The sequence below is a fragment of the Urocitellus parryii genome, chromosome 9, assembly GCF_045843805.1.
Source record: "Urocitellus parryii isolate mUroPar1 chromosome 9, mUroPar1.hap1, whole genome shotgun sequence".
In the NCBI taxonomy this organism is placed as follows: Eukaryota; Metazoa; Chordata; class Mammalia; order Rodentia; family Sciuridae; genus Urocitellus; species Urocitellus parryii.
This window is the reverse complement of record NC_135539.1, coordinates 67992577-68012571: the sequence shown is the minus strand read 5'-3', so window position 1 is coordinate 68012571 and position 19995 is coordinate 67992577. Positions and strand designations below refer to the sequence as shown.

At 32.8% G+C, this 19995-nt stretch overlaps 1 protein-coding gene across 1 annotated transcript in view; it reads right to left on the bottom strand.

The window, feature by feature from the left end:
* Positions 1–767: 767 nt before the first annotated feature.
* The window catches only part of Yme1l1 (YME1 like 1 ATPase), a 45108-nt gene continuing 25880 nt past the window's right edge, over positions 768–19995 (bottom strand). The window contains exons 9-19 of the mRNA XM_026408557.2: positions 17615–17705; positions 15563–15715; positions 14883–15015; positions 13685–13747; positions 12724–12836; positions 11715–11870; positions 10697–10848; positions 9978–10104; positions 9815–9888; positions 2881–2967; positions 768–1156 (exon numbers count right to left, since the gene is read on the bottom strand). Coding sequence (XP_026264342.2) covers positions 1013–1156; positions 2881–2967; positions 9815–9888; positions 9978–10104; positions 10697–10848; positions 11715–11870; positions 12724–12836; positions 13685–13747; positions 14883–15015; positions 15563–15715; positions 17615–17705 — 1293 coding nt within the window. The 3' untranslated portion in view covers positions 768–1012. The remainder of the gene's footprint in view (positions 1157–2880; positions 2968–9814; positions 9889–9977; positions 10105–10696; positions 10849–11714; positions 11871–12723; positions 12837–13684; positions 13748–14882; positions 15016–15562; positions 15716–17614; positions 17706–19995) is intronic.

Sequence of the window (19995 nt, the reverse complement as noted above, 5' to 3'; positions counted from 1 at the left end):
TATATCCATATTCTTTAATGAAGACCATATACAGCTTAAGTTATTACAAAACTATAGGTAATTTTAATAAAGTCACTTCAAGAATATATTTTGGTTATAAAACCAATACAATTTGCTCTAAAATATTTTCTAAGTTAAAAAAATTATTTGTAAATCCTAATATCTTCATATTTATAAAATTCGGATGAAAAGTAAACACAACCTCCCATTCCTAACACAGGGTAAATCAAAAGCTCCCTTTGAAGGGAACTTGAGTTTTTGCTTAATTTTACTTTTGAATTAAGCATATAATTATGTAGTTATTCAGAAAGAAATCTGTTACTTGTTTATTTAACGAAATACTACTATTTTGAAATAAATGCCATTGGTTATAGCATAAAAAGAACATGAAAATGCATGCTGCATTTTTAAAAGGTTAAAATCATTTAAACTGTGAAATTGTGAGTCTATCTTTATGTTTATTATTCTCTACTCTGAAGATTTTTTTAGAAACCATTTTATATATGGGTCAGTCTGGAACATAATTAAGTGCATCTTAACCATGATGTACATAAAAATGATGGTTTACCAACAACCAAACAGTATTATTTATCAAAGAGAAATGTAACTATTAAGAGATAATGATAAGTTTTCAGTAATTTTACCTTGTAAATTAAAAATACTTACCAAGAACTAAAGGCACAATTTTTATTCACATGTATTAGCATACCCAACCATAAACCATTATTATCATCAAAATAATAACTGATTGATATTTCTCAAACAAATTGTTTTCAATCCTGATGGTTCTTTATTTTTTTAAATGTATGTGCTATGGGTTGCTAATTTGCAACAGATGTCATCATGAGAATAACGAAAATTAGACAAATGTGACAAAAGACTGACAAATTATTTCACACCCTTGAATTATATGAAATCAAGAATGGGAGGGGGAAGCATTGCAAAAGGAGACTACTGCAATGCTATTTATATTTTTTCAATAAAACCAGCAATGCATCCATACAGAGAGTTATCATCTCACTTCCAACTTCTTCCCCTCAAGAACAATTTGAATCTCTTTGGCATCCAAAGTCTCATAGGTCAATAAAGCTTCTGCTAGATTCTTATGTTCTTTTGCATGAGTTTTCAAGATATGTTTTGCTCGTTCATATGACTCCTGAAATAGAAAACAGACACATAAGAAGCACAAAATACAGGGGAAGCAAAACCACAGGCAATGAGAAAACAAAACAAAACAAAAAGCTTATGGAGTTTAAGAAATCTATTGATTTAAACTTGTGAAACATAAAAGCATTTAAAAGCTTGGTTCTAGAGTACAGATAATTTGTGCCTAAGAACATGAGAGCCAGGCGCAGTGGTGCACGCTTATAACACCAGGGACTCTGGAGACTGAGGCAATAGGATGCCAAGTTTGAGGCCAGTCTAGGCAACTTAGTCTCAACAAACCATGTCTCAAAATAAAAAATAAAAAGAGCTTAAGGACATGGCTCAGTGGTAGAGCGCCCCTGGGTTGAATCCCCATTACTACATTCCCGCAAATCAAAAAAGAAGAAAAAAAAAAAAAAAGAAATAGTACATGGAAAAAGTCTCTGCTTTTCCAGAATGTTTATTCTCTTTGATGTAAACTACTTTAAAGCAAGGCTTCTACCTCCTTGAATTAATCAAAACCTGGCTTTCTCTTAAACCTTAAGAATGCATTCCCTAAGCCCTCTCCCAGAGTTATTCATTTGCTCCTATCCTAGATACTTTTTGTTTCCATTACTACTTTCAGATCATTATTAACCTTTGCTCTTGTAGGAAATATTATTCCTTTGAAGACCAAGCCATTTGACTATCAACCTATCCAATCCTGTTCACTGTGCCATCTAATGCCCACCTACATTCTGATTCACTAAAGACTCTGGCCTTCAGCTCATTCTTTCTCTCCATTCCAAGACCTGCCTCAAGGAATGGATAACTTCAACATCCAAGTGGAACACATAACCATCCTTTTGAGTAACCTCCAGACCCACATAACCTATTTCTAACTTGAAATCTTCATCAAGATGACTCAAATTAACATGTATAAAAATGAATTTATAATCTACCCACGACCTGGCCTTAGTCTAGTACTCTCTAAGTTTCTTCAGTGACTGGCAAAATTATATAATTTCATGATTCAAGAAATCTAGAAAAACAGTTTTAAATACTCTCTTCAAATGGAAAATATCAAAAAGATGTGATGATTCTACTACAGCAGTATCTCTTAAACCTGCTCATGTTTGTTTCTATTTTCACCAATCTAATTCAAGCATCCTTGATAGCATGCCTAGACTACCACAATACTGAATTTACTTTCACACATTCCTATACACTAATCTGCATAAGATACTGCAGCCAAAAGGGACTGTTTCCTTTATTTTGTATTCTCAGCAAATACACATTGCTGGGAACAAAGTGAATAACCAGTAATATTTTTTTTAATAAACATATGAGAATAGGAAAACAAGAGCCACAGAGATTCATTCAGTAACCAATATCCTACATTCTCTATGATTTTTCAGCTAAAGTAGAACTGAATGCTACACAGCCCATGATCAAAATAAAATAAATATCCAGTCCTGGAAAAGAATTTCTTGATAACATAATAAAACCATTATTGCAAGGCACACCTATTTTTATTTTATAAAGTAAGAGTTCTGGATAACAGAGTATTTAACTATCATCACTTTGGTTTGGCTTTGTCTGTGGTATTGGGGATCAAACTGAGAGCACTGCACATGCTAGGCAAGTATTTAACCATGGAGTAACATACCTAGCCATTGTTGTCATTTTAAAGTACATTCTTAGGCATATAATGTCTAAAAAATATAAATAAGCAAATACAAATACTATTTTTACCCTTAGGAGAATTCTTATTTCTTGTTCAATTGCAGATTGAGTTTCAGGACTCAGTTTTCCTGTATCGCTGTATGTCATAACTCCAAGCTAAAACCAAAGGGAAAAAAATTAATTGAACAAAAGTCCCCAAAAGCCAAGAAATTTACGAAGTACTAGCCTACATATAAGGATATAAACATCATGGGGCAAGAAAAGGGCACTCTGAAAATGCTCTTATTCCTCTAAAACTATAAGAACTGAGTTCAAAGAAGTAAATGTGAGAGAGAAATTTTTAAATCATTTTAAGTCTGGTTCCAAGTGCCTCCTTAGGAAATCCTGGAAGCTATTCCAAATGCAGTAATCCACGATTCACAGATGATAGTTCTTCAAGGAGCCACAATGGTAATGTGGGAAAGTGAAATATATGGAAGAGGTAAAGCAGTTAAAAAAGTAGGTTCTTTATGCCAAGAAAAGGCTGAAGAAGGTATCTTGTCACCTGGTTAACTCATGAAATGGCTACTATCTGAATAGCTAATTCTGGGCAATATTATGAAGAAGAATATTTAGAATATGTAGTCTTAAATGCATTTGAAAAAATGCAGGGAAAGTGTATACGTTATCAAGTTAATAATCAGATCTCTCAAAAAGATACTTGGGCCTGACCCACACCGCCAGAAAGGAACACTGACCCATGAGGAGAGGACTGTGCTGTGGTTCCCTATTCACCAACGTGGGAATCCACCAAAACTGCCTCCATTTTGGGACACTGCAGCCACTGCCATAGCCCTTCCCACATGGTAATCTCCAATGTGGAACACTGGACAGGGCCAGGAGGCAGCTGCCCATTGCAGCACTGCACACCACACTGTGGCATCACCAAATAGGACACCCAACACCATCATATAGCCCATCCTTCTAGCTCCATCTCCGAAAGTGGCTGCCACCATAGTGGGACACCTCTACCATCATCTTGGGTTACCTCTGCTGCTGCATCCACTATATTTAGCTGAGAAGGATTCCACCTTAGGACACTGACTGGGGCCTGGAAGCCCAACATCAAGGTACCTACAGGCTTGACGCTACTGCCACCAACAATATGGTCACTTCCATTTAGGAACAACAACCAGGACCTGGAAAACTGTCACCAAGGTACCTGTGGGCCTGGCTACACTAGAGGTATCTCTACTAGGTTTGCTAACAGACACCATCCCATTGCAGAGGTAATAGGGAGCCTTGCATGGGGTTGCCTCTCTTTTTTCTCCTACTAACAGCTAAATTTGTTCGATTACCCTTTCACTAGTCCTATAATCTAATGCCTCTATATTCTCACATCCTACCTCATATACATCACAGCCTCACCCCTCCACCATTAGAAACTGTAAACCATTATGCAAACCTACTGGCTATGTGGTAGAAGATAAACAAACTCATCATTTTTGTTCATAGAGACAAAACTGTAAATGTCAAAACAGAAGCTAATTGGTTTATGGCTGCATATTGGTTGCACTGGGTGCTATAAACATTGATATCCCCCTTAAAGATGAGGTATTGGTAACCTGCAAGGACACTACAGGGTAGAAGCTGTAAATACCTCAGATCTGTACTGCAAGAGGGGAAGACACATAGACAACATGATTAAAAAAAGGGAGGAAAGTGCCCCAAACAAACCAAGATAATTGACTGTCAGGAGGAGTTCAGAATGTACATAATGAAAATGATCTGCGAATTAAAGAATGACATAAGTGAGCAAACACAGGCAAAAATGATCACTCCAACAAATAGATACGAGAGCAAATATAGGCAACAAAAGATTACTTCAAGAAAAAGAGAGACTCTGAGGGAAAAAAAACAATCAGAAATCCTTGAAATAAAAAAAACAATAAACTAAACAAAAAACACAATAGAAAGCATCACCAACAGACTAGATCACTTGGAAGACAGAATCTCAGACACTGAAGACAAAATATACAATCTTGAAAATAAAGTTGACAACACAGTAAAGATGGTAAGAAACCATATAAACAATATCTAAGAATTATGGGATAACAGCAAAAGACCAAATCTAAGATTTATTGGGATAGAGGAGGATTCAGAGATTCAAACCAAAGGAATGCCAAATCTTTTTATTGAAATAATATCAGAAAATTTCCAAACATGAAGAATGATTTGGGAAACCAAATACAAGAGGCTTACAAGACACCAAATGTATAAAATTAAACAGATCTATACCAAGATACATTGTAATGAAAATGCCTAACATACAGAATAAGGATAGAATTTTAAAGACCACAAGAGAGAGGAATCAGATTACGGTAAAGGAAGACCAATTTGGAAATCAGCAGATTTTTCAACCATCAAAGCCAGGAGATCCTGGAACAACATATACCAAGCTCTGAAAGAAAATGGATGCCAACCAAGAATTTTATATCCAGCAAAGTTAAGCTTCAGATTTGATGATGAAATAAAAACCTGCCTTGATAAACAAAAGTTAAATAAATTTACAGCAAGAAAGTCTGCACTAAAAGAACATTCTTAGTAAAATAATCCACGAGGAGGAAATGAAAAACAACAATGAAAATCTGCAAAGGGAGGAAGTACACTATAGGAAAGGCCAATCAAAGGAGAAACCAAGTCAAAGATGGTAAAAACCAAAAATAAACCAAAATGACCGGGAATACAAACCATGTCTCAATAATAACCCTGAATGTGAATGGCCTACACTCATCAATTAAAAGACAGACTGGCAGATTGAATTGAAAAAACAAAAAGACCCAATAATACGCTGCCTTCAAGAGACTCACCTCACAGGAAAAGACATTCACAGACCTAAGGTGAAATGATGGAGAAAAAAATGTACCACTCACGTGGACCACGTAAACAAGCAAAGGTTACCATCCTCATATCAGATAAAGCGGACTTCAAACAAAAGTTAGTGAAGAGGGATAAAGAAGGTCATTTCAGGGCTGGGGATGTGGCTCAAGCAGTAGCGCACTTGCCTGGCATGTGTGCGGCAGGGGTTCAATCCTCAGTACCACATACAAAAACAAATATGTTGTGTCTGCCTAAAGCTAAAAAATAAATATTAAAAAATTCTCTCTCTCTTAAAAAAAAAAAAGGTCATTTCATACTGCTTAAGGGGATCATATATCAACAAGACCTAACAATCATAAATATCATAAATATCTATGCCCCAAACAATGGGGGATCTATGTATATCAAACAATCCTTTCTCAAATTCAAGAATCACATATACCATTATTTTGATGATGAAATAAAAACTTTCTATGATAAACAAAAGTTAAATAAATTTACATCAAGAAAGCCTGCAATAACAGAATATTCTTAGTAAAATAATCTCGAGGAGGAAATGAAAAACAACAATGAAAACCAACACAATAATACTGGGTTACTTTAACACACTTCTTTCACCACTGGATAGATCTTGCAAACAAAAACTAAACAAAGAAACTATATAACTCAATAAAACAATCACGAATTTAGACTTAACAGATATATATGGACTATTCCATCCATCAACAAGTGAATACACTTTTTTCTCAGCAGCATATGGATCCTTCTCCAAAACAGATCATATGTTATGCCACAAAGCAAGTCTTAGCAAATACTACCCTGCATTCTATCTGACCATAATGAAATGAAATGAGAAATTAATGATAAAATAACAAGTAGAAGCTACTCCTAGAGACTAAATAATGTTATTGAATGAGATATGGATAACAGAAGACATCAAGGAGGAGATAAAAATAATTCTTAGAGGTAAATGAGAACTCCAGTACAATGTATCAAAATCTCTGGGACACTATGAAGGCAAGAGGAAAGTTCAGTGCATTAAAGGAAGAAAGAGTCAACAAATAAATGACCTGACATTACATTTCAAAGCCTAGAAACAGAGGAACAAATCAACACTAAAAGAAGCAGAAGACAGGAAATAATTAAAATTAGGGCTGAAATCAATGAAATTGAAACAACAACAACAAAAACAAAAAAATTCAAAAAATTGCCAAAAATCTGGTTCTTTGAAAAAATAAATAAAATTGACAAACTCTTAGCCACCCTAATGAAAAGAGAGAAAACTCAGATTACTACAATTCATGAGGAAAAAGAAAATATCACAATATACACTACTGAAATTCAGAGGATAATTAGAAACTATTTTGAAAATTCATATTCTAATAGAAACTCTCAAAAAACATCCACAAATTTCTACAGGCATATGACTTACCCAAACTGAACCAGGAGGACATACACAACTTAAACAGATAAATTTTAAGGAAATAGAAGACACCATCAAAAGCTTACCAACCAAGAAAAGCCCAAGTCCAGACAGATTCTCAGCTGAGTTCTACAAGACCTACAAAAAGAAGTAATACCAACACTCTTCAAATTATTCCATGAAATATAAAAGGAGGAAACCTTTCCAAACTCATTTTATCACCCTGGTACTAAAACCAGTCAGAGACACATTGAAGAAAGAAAATTTCAGACCACTATTAGTGAATGAACAAAGATGCAAAAATTTTCAATAAAATTATGGCAAATCGCATACAAAAACATATTTTTTTAAAACAGTGCCCCATGATCAAGTGAGGTTCATTCCAGGGATGCAAGGTTGGCTCAACATACAGAAATCAACAGACATAATCATTACTTCAATAGACTTAAAGAATCATCATTGTATCAATTGATGCAGAGAAAGCACTGCATAAAATACAGCACACTTTCATGTTCAAAACACTAGAAAAACTAGGGATAGTAGTAGGAGCATACTCTCAACATTCTAAAAGCCATCTATGCTTAGCCCAAGGCCAACATCATACTAAATGGAGAAAAATTGGAAGCATTCCCTCTAAAAACAGAAATAAGACAGGGATGTCCTCTTTCACCACTTCTATTCAATAAAGTCCTTGAAACTCTAGCCAGAGTAATTAGAAGAGAGAAACTAAGGGGATACAAATAGGATAACATGATTCTATACTTAGAAGATCCAAAAAATTCTACCAGAAAACTTCTAGAATTAATAAATGAATTCAGCAAAGTAGCAAGATATAAAATCAATACCCATAAATCAAATGCATTTCTATACATTAGTGATAAATCCTCTGAAAGAAAAATTAGGAAAACTACCCCATTCACAATAGCCTCAAAAAAATAAAATACTTGGGAATCAATCTAACAAGATAGTTTGAAAGGCCTCTACAATAAAAAGAATACTAAAGAAAGAAATTGAAGAAGATCTTAGAAAATGAAAAGATCTTCCATGCTCTTGGATAGGCAAAATTAATACTGTCAAATGGCTTTACCCAAAGCACTATACCAATTCAATGTGATACCAATTAAAATGCCAACATCTTTCCTTACAGAAATAGAAAAAGCACACGAAATTCATTTGGAAAAATAAGAGACCCAGAATATCCAAAGCAATCCTTAGCAAGAAGAGTGAAGCAGGAGGTATCACAATACCAGACCTTAAACTATACTACAAAGCTGTAATAACAAAAACGGCATGGTATTGGCACCAAAACAGACATGCAGAACAATGATACAGAATAGAAGACACAGAGAAAACCCACATAAATACAGTTACCTCATACTAGACAAAGGTACCAAAAACATACAGTGGAGAAAAGCTACCCTCTTCAACGTATGATTCTGGGAGAACTGGAAATCCATATTTAACAAAATGAAAATAAACCCCTATCTCTCACCATGCACAAAACTCAACTCAAAGTGGATCAAGGACCTAGGAATTACTCCAGAGACTCTGTGCCTAACAGAAGAAAAAGTAGGCCCAAATCTTCATCATGTCAGATTAGGCCCTGACTTCCTTAACAAGACTTCTAAAGCATAAGAAAAAATCAAGAATCAATAAATGGGATGGATTCAAACTAAAAAGCTTCTTCTCAGCAAAGAAAATAATCATTGAGGTGAAGGAAGAACCTATATTTCAGGAGCATATATTTGCCATATGCATGTCAGACAGAGCACTAATCTGCAAGATATATAAAGAAGTCAAAAAATTTAACACCCAAAAAACAAATAACCCAATCAATAAATGGGCTAAGGACCTGAATGGACAATTCTCAGAAGAGATACAGTCAATCAACAAATATATGAAAAAATGTTCAACATCTCTAGTAATTAGAGAAATGCAAATCAAAACTACTCTAAGATTTCATCTCATGCCAGTCAGAATGGCAGTTATCAAGAACAGAAGCAACAATAACTCTTGGCAAGGATGAAGCAGAAAAGACACACTTATACGTTACTAGTGGGACTGCAAATTGGTGCAACCACTCTGGAAAGCGCTATGGAGATTTCTTAGAAAATTTGGAATGGAACCACCATTTGACCCAGCTATCCCACTCCTCAGTTTATATTCTAAAGACTTAAAAACAGCATATTATAGTAATGTAGCCACTTCAATGTTTATAGCAGAACAATTCACAATTGCTAAACCATGGAAACACCATAGAAGCCCTTCAATAGAAGAATGGAAAAAGAAACTATAGTACATATACACAATGGAATATTACTTAACATTAAAAGAGAATAAAATCAGGCCATTTGCAGGTAAATGGATGGAGTTGAAGAATATCAAGCTAAGTGAAATAAGCCAATCTCAAAATCCCAGGGGCTAAATGTTTTCTCTGCTAAGTGATGCTAATCCATATAGGGGGTGGTGCATCGGAAAAGTAGAGGAACTATGTATGAATGGGGCTAAGGAGAGGCAGAGAGGGGGCAAAGGATTAGGAAGGATGGTGGAATGAGATGGACACCATTACCCTAGGAATATGTATGACTGAACGAATAGTGTGACTCTACTTTGTGCATGACTAGAAGTAAAAAATTCTGCTCCATTTGTGTACAATGAATCAAAGAATTTCTACTGTCATGTATAACTTATTAGAACAAATAAAAGGATTAAAATTATTACCTTTTCACTCATTCCAAATTTGGTAACCATCCGCTTAGCTATTTTTGTTGCATTATCAAAATCACTGGAAGCACCTAAAATAAACAAACATACAGTTCAAATTTTGAAAAATATCTTTCAGTCAACAAACAAAATTTGAAGTTAACCATTATCTAAAACCAACCTGTTGTAATATGGTCAGTTCCAAATATAAGCTCTTCTGCCACTCTTCCTCCCATACTAACATCCATCTGTGCAAGCAACTGGGCTCTAGTTTCATTCCATCTGTCATTCTCAGGCAACAGGGACACCTGGACAGTTGAAAAAGAAAACAGATATTTCAAATACAGTTCTGAAATAGTTACATTAAAAACAGAACTATCATATAACTCTCACAAGAAATATTTATTACAATGATTCTAAAAACTGACAGATACTTAAAAAGATTGTCATCAGGTGACCAATAACAAAATCAGCAATTGAGAAAATAAAGTATTCTTTATAAATCAAAAGTATATTTTATAAGCAACAGGTAGACAGATAATACTGCAAATGAACTATCTTATCCCAGTTGCATAAAAATGTTTGAAAATATACTGGAAAGATATGATAATGAAACTTATACCAAATGAGGGAAAACTATGGAACCAGTCACCGTGACACATCATTGGTCTCTTAAAGGATAGCAGGACAATTAGATATTTAAGAACCAGACTGTTATTCCATAATTAAAATTTCACAATGTAAAAATACAACATCTGAAATACATTATAAAATATTCTTTATTAACAGAAAAACTTCACAAATGTTGATTTCAAGATGGTTTAGGAAGTAAGAGAGATCCTATCAAAAAAATTAGGAAGTAGCTCTATTTAAAAGCAAGTAAAAATTTTAAAACCTTACATGTCCAAGTGTTGGCCCTCGTGGCATGATTGTAGCTTTATTAATAGGCATTGCATCTTTTGTGTAATATGCAATAATAGCATGACCAGATTCATGATAGGCTGTGATGGTTTTATTTTTGTTATCAATTTCCACACTTCTTCGTTCAGGCCCTAAGATAAAAATTCAAATAAAACACTTCACTAAAAGGGTATATTTAAATAAGTGAAACCCATTCTCTTTTGCAAATCAAACATCTGCTTTCTTATTAATATAAAGTAAACAAAAAATGAAAACAACAAAACATTATCCACAAAGTCATTCTTAGAGTAACAATTTAATATTAACAAATATTTTAGTAAGTTTAAAAAATGAGTAGGTTCAATGTACAACACATAAACACATAGAGCCTAACAATTTGTTAAATACTAACCGAAATCATTAAAACCTATAATCTTAATCCTTATATCTAAAGGGAAAGCTTAATTATTCTATTTCTAGAAAACAAACCTTCAAATTAACCTGAAGGACATAATTATCTGTTTATAAGATGATACAAGTTTTAAAAATCAAAATTAAAAAGAATAAATAAAAATAACCATCCTTTTTATCAGCAATATTGGACAAGAGGAAATACCTGGGTACCCTACCACAACCACCAGTCCAATCATATAAGCTACTGAAATATATTTGTTCTTTCAGAAGCCAAATTGTATTACTATTTTCAAGTATATATTTTCACGTTCTTATAAACCGTTCTTTCTTTTTTTGTTGTTTTTTTTTTGTTTTTTGTTTTTTGAGTGCTAGAGATCCATCCCAGGGACTCAAATATGTGAGGCAAGTAATATACCACTAAGCTACTCCCCGAGCCCTACATTTTTTTCCTGAATCTTTCTCTTTCAGTCAAAAAAAAAAAAAAAAAAAAGGTATTCCAAAAGAAAGACAAAGTAATGAATGTGTTACGCTATCACAACTGAGTTGATATCACTGACAAAACGGGTATTAAACTGGAAATAGTAAAGAAAAAAGAAAAACCTACCCATTAAAATTTTATCTTTGGAAAATTCTAGTTCCTTCATGGTAACCATATCTTTTCCATCAACAGCTGCCTTTAATGCAGCTTGGTTTACAAGATTCTCCAACTCTGCTCCAGAAAACCCAACAGTACCTCGAGCTATGATTTCTGGATCGACAGCTTTACAAAAAGAGAACACAATATTAAAAATCTGAAATAGCTAAAGAAAAGTGATTCACACAAAAACTCACATTTTGAGGGAAAAAAGAACACAACTATTCTGAACTACAACAAAATATTTATGTCAAAACTCAAATTTACTCAAATCCTTGCAAAGTGCAAAATATGTCATTAAAAATGCAAACAGGTAAATCACAATAGTTCTAAATTTAACTACCTTTATGGGGGAAAAAACATACATTTGCCTGGTGGTAATTACAAACTTCAAACATGACCTATATTACCATCAGTCTAAGCACAAACTGTAGAAGCACACTGACAAAATTCTTTTCCTTGAATTTCACCTTGAAATACCTCAAACACAAAAGCTCCCATTATTAATAGAAAACAAATTTAATCTTATATATTACTTCAGCTACCTTGAGAACACTGCAGCTTTAATAGCTTCCCTTAATTCAAAGGGGTCCATAATATTTCTATGTATCTTGTTTCATATATTGTTTCTCCCCTTGTGGTCCCTCAAACTGATTATTAAGTTATTATTTCTAGAGTAATTTCTACTATTTTGCATTTCTAATTTGAATTTCAAAAAATCCATCCATACATACATATTTAGATATATCTGTCTGAATATTTCAAAGAAAAATTTCTTTGGAAAAATTTTTTAAAATGACAAAATTCCCTGAACACATGCATGCTAATTAAGGAATGGCTTTTTAAAGGATATGTAAGTGGGAATAGAAAAATGAACTGATCTTTCAAGACATCATCAAGTAAGTATCACAAACAGAGTGAGTAGATCTATTACCATCTTAAGGAGATAATAATGTTTGCAATATAGAATTAGACTTACATTTATCAAACTTTATTTTATTGAGATACCATTTCAAAATTTCTGTTCGACCTTTTACATCTGGCCTTGGAACTGTAACTTGCATGTCAAAGCGACCAGGACGTATTAAGGCACTAAAAGAAAAATGCAAAAGGTAAATGAATAAGCTGATTATGCTAATGCATGTTAAGAACATGACTCAGGTGACAATCTCAATGAACAGAAGGTAGCTGGGCATGGCAGCACATGCCTATAATCCCAGTTAATTGAGAGGCTGGGCCAGGAGTATTCTTAGTTCAAGGCCAGCATGGGCAACATAGTGAGATTCTCAAGAACATACAAAAAACAATATAATGAAGAACAAAGGTTCATTCAGAAATACATGTGGTTTGTAGCTAAGGTAGTACACACCTTCAGAAACAACAATTGCAAGTTGATCAAAGGATAAATAATTCTATAGCAGACTATTGTAAGAACCACAGACCATTTCAAACACTACACAGAATGTGACACTAGAGTATTAGGCAAAGACAAACTTCTGATCAAATGAAAATAAAAATAATCTCTAAAATAAAATTTAAAAGTTTTAGTAGTAATTTTAATTTAAAGTTAAATATTACAGTAAATTTTATTTTTAAAATGCTATGCACTTAAAATTTTTGTGATATGTAAGAAAAAAGAAATCTTTTGACAGCTTTATAAATGGATAATTTAGTTGTTTTTATTATATATTAAAAATTATGCAAACATCACTTCAATATTCTCATGCCCACAAAAAGAAATCCCATAACCAATGGCAGTCACCCCATTCTCCCAATGCTCTAGGCAACCCATAATCTGATTTGTTTCTATGAATTTGCTTATTCCGAACATTTCCAATATAGGGAATCATACAATGTAATCTTCTACGATGAGCTTTTGTTTTTAGAATTATGTTGTAACATGTAATAGTACTTCACAAAAATTTTCTTTTAATACTTACTTATCTAATGCCTCTGGAAAGTTTGTGGCTCCTATAATGATTACTCCTTCATTAGGCTTAAAACTATTTAGGAAAAGAAAAAAATTATCTTTTCACTAACAACCGAAATGTAAAACACAAAGAGCAAAATGATTTGCACAAAGCTGCTTATAATCAATCTTAGTAATAGCCAAGAAAAGAGACTAATAATAAAACACCAATCAAATATGATCACATAATTTCATAGTATCTGTTCTGCTTAGGAAAACATGACCTGGTATGAAAAGCTTGGGTGCCTAATTTTTAACAATTACTTTCAAGTATACTAATTCAAATTATTTGTCCCTAGACTTCCTATTTAGTTCCAAAAATGTCTCATATTGAAGATACTTCTTTCAAAGCTTTCAATCACTTCTTGATTTCTATACTATACACACAGATCTAAGCTTCAAATGTACAAAAAGCTAGTCATAAGTTGTGTAAAAACCAGTGTACTGGGCTGGGGATGTGGCTCAAGTGGTAATGAGCTCTCCTGGCATGTGCAGGGCGCTGGGTTCGATCCTCAGCACCACATACAAATAAAATAAAGATGTTGTGTCCACCGAAAACTGAAAAATAAATATTAAAAATTCTTTCTCTCTCTCTCTTAAACAAAACAAACAAAAAAACAATAGTGTACTATTTGGTTTTTATTTAATTATTTTTGTGTGTATGGTGCTAGGGACTGAATATAGGGCCTCACACATGCTAGGAAACCACTCTATCAATGAGCTACACCCTTAACTCATTTCTTTTCTTTGTGAAATAGACAAGTCTTAACTTGATCATTACTTTCCTATAATAAAAACAATGCAACAAATTTTTTAAAAGGTATACAATATCATAAATTTAAAAGTAATTGATATTATCAAATTATCCAATCAGTAATGAAAACTATACAAACACAGAGAGAAAAACCTGCCCCTGATTTCTTTGATGAGGAACTACTTTGTTGTTTATTTTATATATATATATATATATATATATATATATATATATATATATATATATATGTAATATCCTTTATACTGTAGAATATTATCAAATGCTCTATGGGAACAATTTACTTAAGAACAAGTCCACATAATATCAAGTGCTGGGAGATATCTATTATCCTACACAATTTAAAACGTAATTTTTAAAATATATAACCAAATTTCACAAAGGAAAATTTCATTACCCATCCATTTCAGCAAGCAGTTGATTTATAGTCTGCCTTGAATATGGATGCATGGGAGATTCAATTCTCTTTCCACCAACAGAATCTAATTCATCAATAAATATAACACAAGGAGCATTTGCTTTCGCTTCCCCTAAGAAAACAGAAAAGATTCCAGTGAGATCAAAGAAATGAACATTTTTTTTCAAAGAAAATCTTATAAATATTAAAATCTATAAGGATTGTCAAAGGTCAAAAAATTGAGAGAATACACAAAAGAAGTCACATTTTACCAAAAACAGTAACTTTGAGGGTAGAGGACGACAATGACAAAGAAAACAATATAAAATAAAAACAACTGGCTATTCATTCATCCAAATTGTACAAATACATAGTCAAATTTAAGGCTAATAACTCTTGATTACATACTGCAGACAGATGAATAAAATGAAAACAAACCAAGGGCTTTACTACAGCCTCTAACTTCAGATAGTACTACTGTTAGTTCTTACTACGATTTAGACTATTTAGAAAAAGGGTACAGTTCTGTTTTATCTCCTACATTATTTGAAATCAGCACCCCACAATGCCTATTACAGCTTACTATCAATCACAAGCAATTAGCAGAGAAAGGGTAAGAAACATCCTTCCCCTAATATTAACAAAATTTAGTACTGTATAAAAGAATCAACAAAACGTACTAAAAAGATTTCTGATACGGCTGGCTCCTACACCGACAAACATCTCATCAAATTCTGATCCAGAAGCATAATAAAAAGGAACATCAGCTTCTCCTGCCACAGCACGGGCAAGAAGTGTCTTTCCAGTGCCTGGGGGTCCAACTAAAAGTATACCTAACAGAAAAAGTAAACAAGAATGATTAAAAAAAAATTTAAACCTCTTGATATGAATGAATAAAACAATTATTAATTAACATAATTTTGAGATTGAAGGCATACTAATGACCCAATATTTTCAAACAGCAAAATATTTATCTCTGTTAATGATTTACTTCAGGATCTTCTCTACAACTAATTTTTTTCTATCCTTTTGAGATTATTTATATATCAATATTAAAGACAGTAAAATGATAGAAATGCAAAGGAATATAAACCCATTATAATTAAATGAGTAAGATTGAATTCACATTAAAAAACAACCAAATATAATGTACAAATATTGGTGCTTTTCCATAAAAAAAAAAATAAGAGAAAATTCTAGGAATATTTGGTAAAATTAAAAAAAAAAAAGATTAGAGAATATATGACATTAAAGCAATAGTACTAATTTTCTTTGATTAGGATAAATTAGAATGTTGTCCTTGTTCTCAGGTAACATATACAAAAATATTGAAAGGTAAGATAGCTAACATTTAGATTTTTAATTCAAAAGTTCAGGGAGCAAGGTATACACATGCATGTATACACACACAGAAAACAAATACGACAAAATATTAATAACTGTTGAGTCTGGGTAGATAGCATGTATATGCTAACTGTACTACTATTTCAAGCTTTTCCTAATACTTGAAAATTTTTATAACACAAATAAGTTTTTCACAATAAATTGAAAAAAAACAAAAAACAAACAAACCAGGATTCTCTGATTAACATTTGACTTTGTAAATGTAAAGATTAAATTTTAAAAAGGCAATAAAAAGCTATATTAACATTATATTTTAACATTAAAAAAAATCTTTTTTAAGCAAAGCTCAAAACAGCCCGAAGAATATCCAATGTGGCTGGGATTGTGGCTCAGTGGTAGAGAGCTTACCTGGCATGTGTGAGGCACTAGGTTCAATTGTCAGCACCACATATAAATAAAATAAAGGTCTATTGACAATTAAAAAATATTTTTAAAAATCCTAGTACTGATGTTTTAGTGACACCTAAATAATTTAAATCTTAAATTAATCTCTATAGATCTTATCTGTACCTGAGGATAAATTTATAAAACATTCCTTGATTTGAAAAAGGAAGACTGCAATTTTTTTCAGTGGTTTTAAGCAATCACTCTATGATGTTGTGGCACTGACTCCCTAAATATACCCTAAATTTTTAGCAAAGGTTCTTGAAAATATTCTCACAACAAATCAATATTAATGGTTAAATAAACATTCTATAAATACTCAGTAATTTTTCCTTCACAACTGTGAAGACCATGAAAGACCTCCTTTCTTCCACCCTACCAACCCTCACTAAAAATGCTAATGAACTGTTTCATATTAAAGAAAATATCTAAGTGCTACATGTGATCCTACATTGAGTCTTGACACTGGAAAATGTGGAGTGGAGACACTACAAAATATTACTGGGAAAAAAATGTGGAAATTTGGGTTTGGACTGTGAATTTGATAAGTTTTGCATCCATGATAAATTTACTGATCTTAATAATTATACACTCATTATATAAAAGAATATCCTATTCTTAGGAAATAGATTTTTAGAAGTAAAGGAGCACTAAGTCTACAAGTTCTTCTTAAATGGTTAAAAAAATACTTCTATGTAAGGAAACAAAGTGAGCAAAATGACAAAAAATAGTAAGGATTAAGGGTATGAGCAAACATTCTTTTATACTGTTTTTGCAAACTATACTAAAATCTTAAATTTCAAAAAAAGGTTATAGAACTGTTTTGAATAAATACACTTTTTTAAAAAAATAGTAATTAAGAACTAAATTTTATCAGTTAAAAGCTGATAAAATTAGTACTATATTTTTTGACATCAAATAATGGCAAAGAGAAAATATCTTACCTTTTGGAAGTTTACCTCCAAGCACAGTAAATTTTTGTGGGTTTTTCAAGAATTCAACAACTTCTTGTAATTCTTGTTTAGCTTCCTCCACCTAAAGTTACATAGTTTGTCAAATAATTTTAAGTAATGGTTAGATTTGCTTAGATTATTAAGGCCATGTCTTTAAAAATCATAAATTTAATTTGGATATGCAATTAACTTGACCTTCTTTGTTTCTCTGAAAAATGTGTGCAAAAGTGCCCCCAAACACATATACAAATGGCTTTCTCCTTTCCCTACTTTCTAATTATGCAAAGTTTCTTCTAATGCCAACCCAAACCACTGAACTTCTTACATTTCTCTCAGTGAGAAAAAATAAGTCAAGTACACTGGCAGGGTTAAAAGAAAACTACCATTCAGAGAACTCAAAAAACCAAATAATCAATAAATGAGCAAAATAACTAAAAAGACATTTTTCAAAAGAAGAAATATAAATGGTCAACAAATATATGAAAAATTTCAACATCTATTTAGCAATCAGGGAAATGCAAATCAAAACTACAGTAAGATTTCATCTCACTCTAGTCAGAATGGCAATTATCAGGAATACAAATAATAATAAATACTGGCAAGGATGAGGGGAAAAAGGTACATTCAAACACTGGTAATGGGACTGCAAATTAGTATAACCACTCTGGGAAGAAGTATGGAGATTTCTCAAAAGACTGGGAATAGAACTACCCAGTGACCCAGCTATCCCACTCCTTGGTACTTATCCAAAAGAACTGAAAAGTATACCCTACTGATACAGCCACATCAAGGTTTATAGCTGCACAACTCACAATTGCCAAATTATGGAATTAGTCCAGATGCCCATCAACAGATGGATTAAGAAATGTGGCATATATACACAATATAGTTTTACTCACTCATAAAACATGATGAAATTATGGCACTTGCAGTTATATGGATGGAAATAGAAAACACAATGCTAAATGAAATAAACCAGACTCAGAAAATGAAGGGTTAAATGTTTTCTCTCATAGGCAGAAGCTAGGGCAAAATAAGGGGAAAAAGGTGAGAGTGGGGGAGAAATGCCATAAAACTAGAAGGGAGATCAGTGGAATGAGAGAGTGGGAGGGAGGAGGGATGGGAAAAGGGAAGAACTTCGGAATGCAACCAACCAAATTATGCTATGTACATAAATGATGCATTCTACCTTTATGTATATCTTTAAAGTACCAATTTAAAATATAACAATAAATAAGCCAGGCTCAGTGGCACACGCCTGTAATCCCAGTGGCTCGGGAAGCTGAGACAGGAGAATTTCCCCCTCATCCTTGCCAGTATTTATTATTATTTGTATTCTTGATAATCCCGAAGCAACTCAGTGAGACCCTGTCTCTGAAAGAATAAATAAACAAACAATAAATAAATAAGTAGAAGGAATACCAGCACAGAAGAAGTGGAACAGGAAGGACAAAAGAGGGGAGGGAAAGAGGAACTACTGGGGACTGAAATTATATTCCACACATGTATAATTATTTCAAAATAAACCCCATTATTATGTATAAAAATAATGCACTAAGAAAGGCATTAAAAATAAAATTAACAAAAAGAACTACCTAGAAAGAAACCTACTGAAATATAAACATATCCTTAGGTCAAATAGCAATCTGAAAATAAAAAATTTTCAGGCCATAACCATTTTCTATTTCTAGGAAATTTCCCATAAAATAATTGTTCAAGAGTTATCAAGGTTTTGTTTTGTTCTGTTAGGTTTGGAATGATCTTTGAAAATTATTCTAGTAAAATCATTAAGATTCTACTAAAATTTTAATGGAATAAAACAAATCTCTAGACAGGTACACTGATGCATGCTTGTAATCCCAGTGACTCTTGAGATTGAAGCAGGAGAATCTCAAATTTCAGGTTAGCTCAACAACCTAGGGAGACTCCCCTCAGCAACTCAGGGAGACCCTGTCTCAAAATAAGAAATAACAAGGACTGAACTCAGTGGTAAAGCACCCTCAGATTCAATCACCAGTACCAAACAAAAACACCCAAAAATCCTAGGCCCAGAAGAAATGTGAAATTGAAATTGTTCTTTGTCAGTTATACCAATGACCTGCCCATTGCTAAAATGAACGGTCAATTCTCACTTCACCCATTAATAGTATTTCACAGAGTTGATTCCTCTGTTATAAAAATTCTATCACGCCAATCTGTGACTAACTTTTAAAGAAACTAGCAAACTTTTTTTCAGTGACTATACATTTATATTTTTTAGCCAGCAATGTATGAGGGTTACAGTTACTCCGCATCTTTTTTTAAATTAATTTATTTTTATTCTAATTTGTTTTATATGACATCAGAATGCATTACAATTCATATTATACATA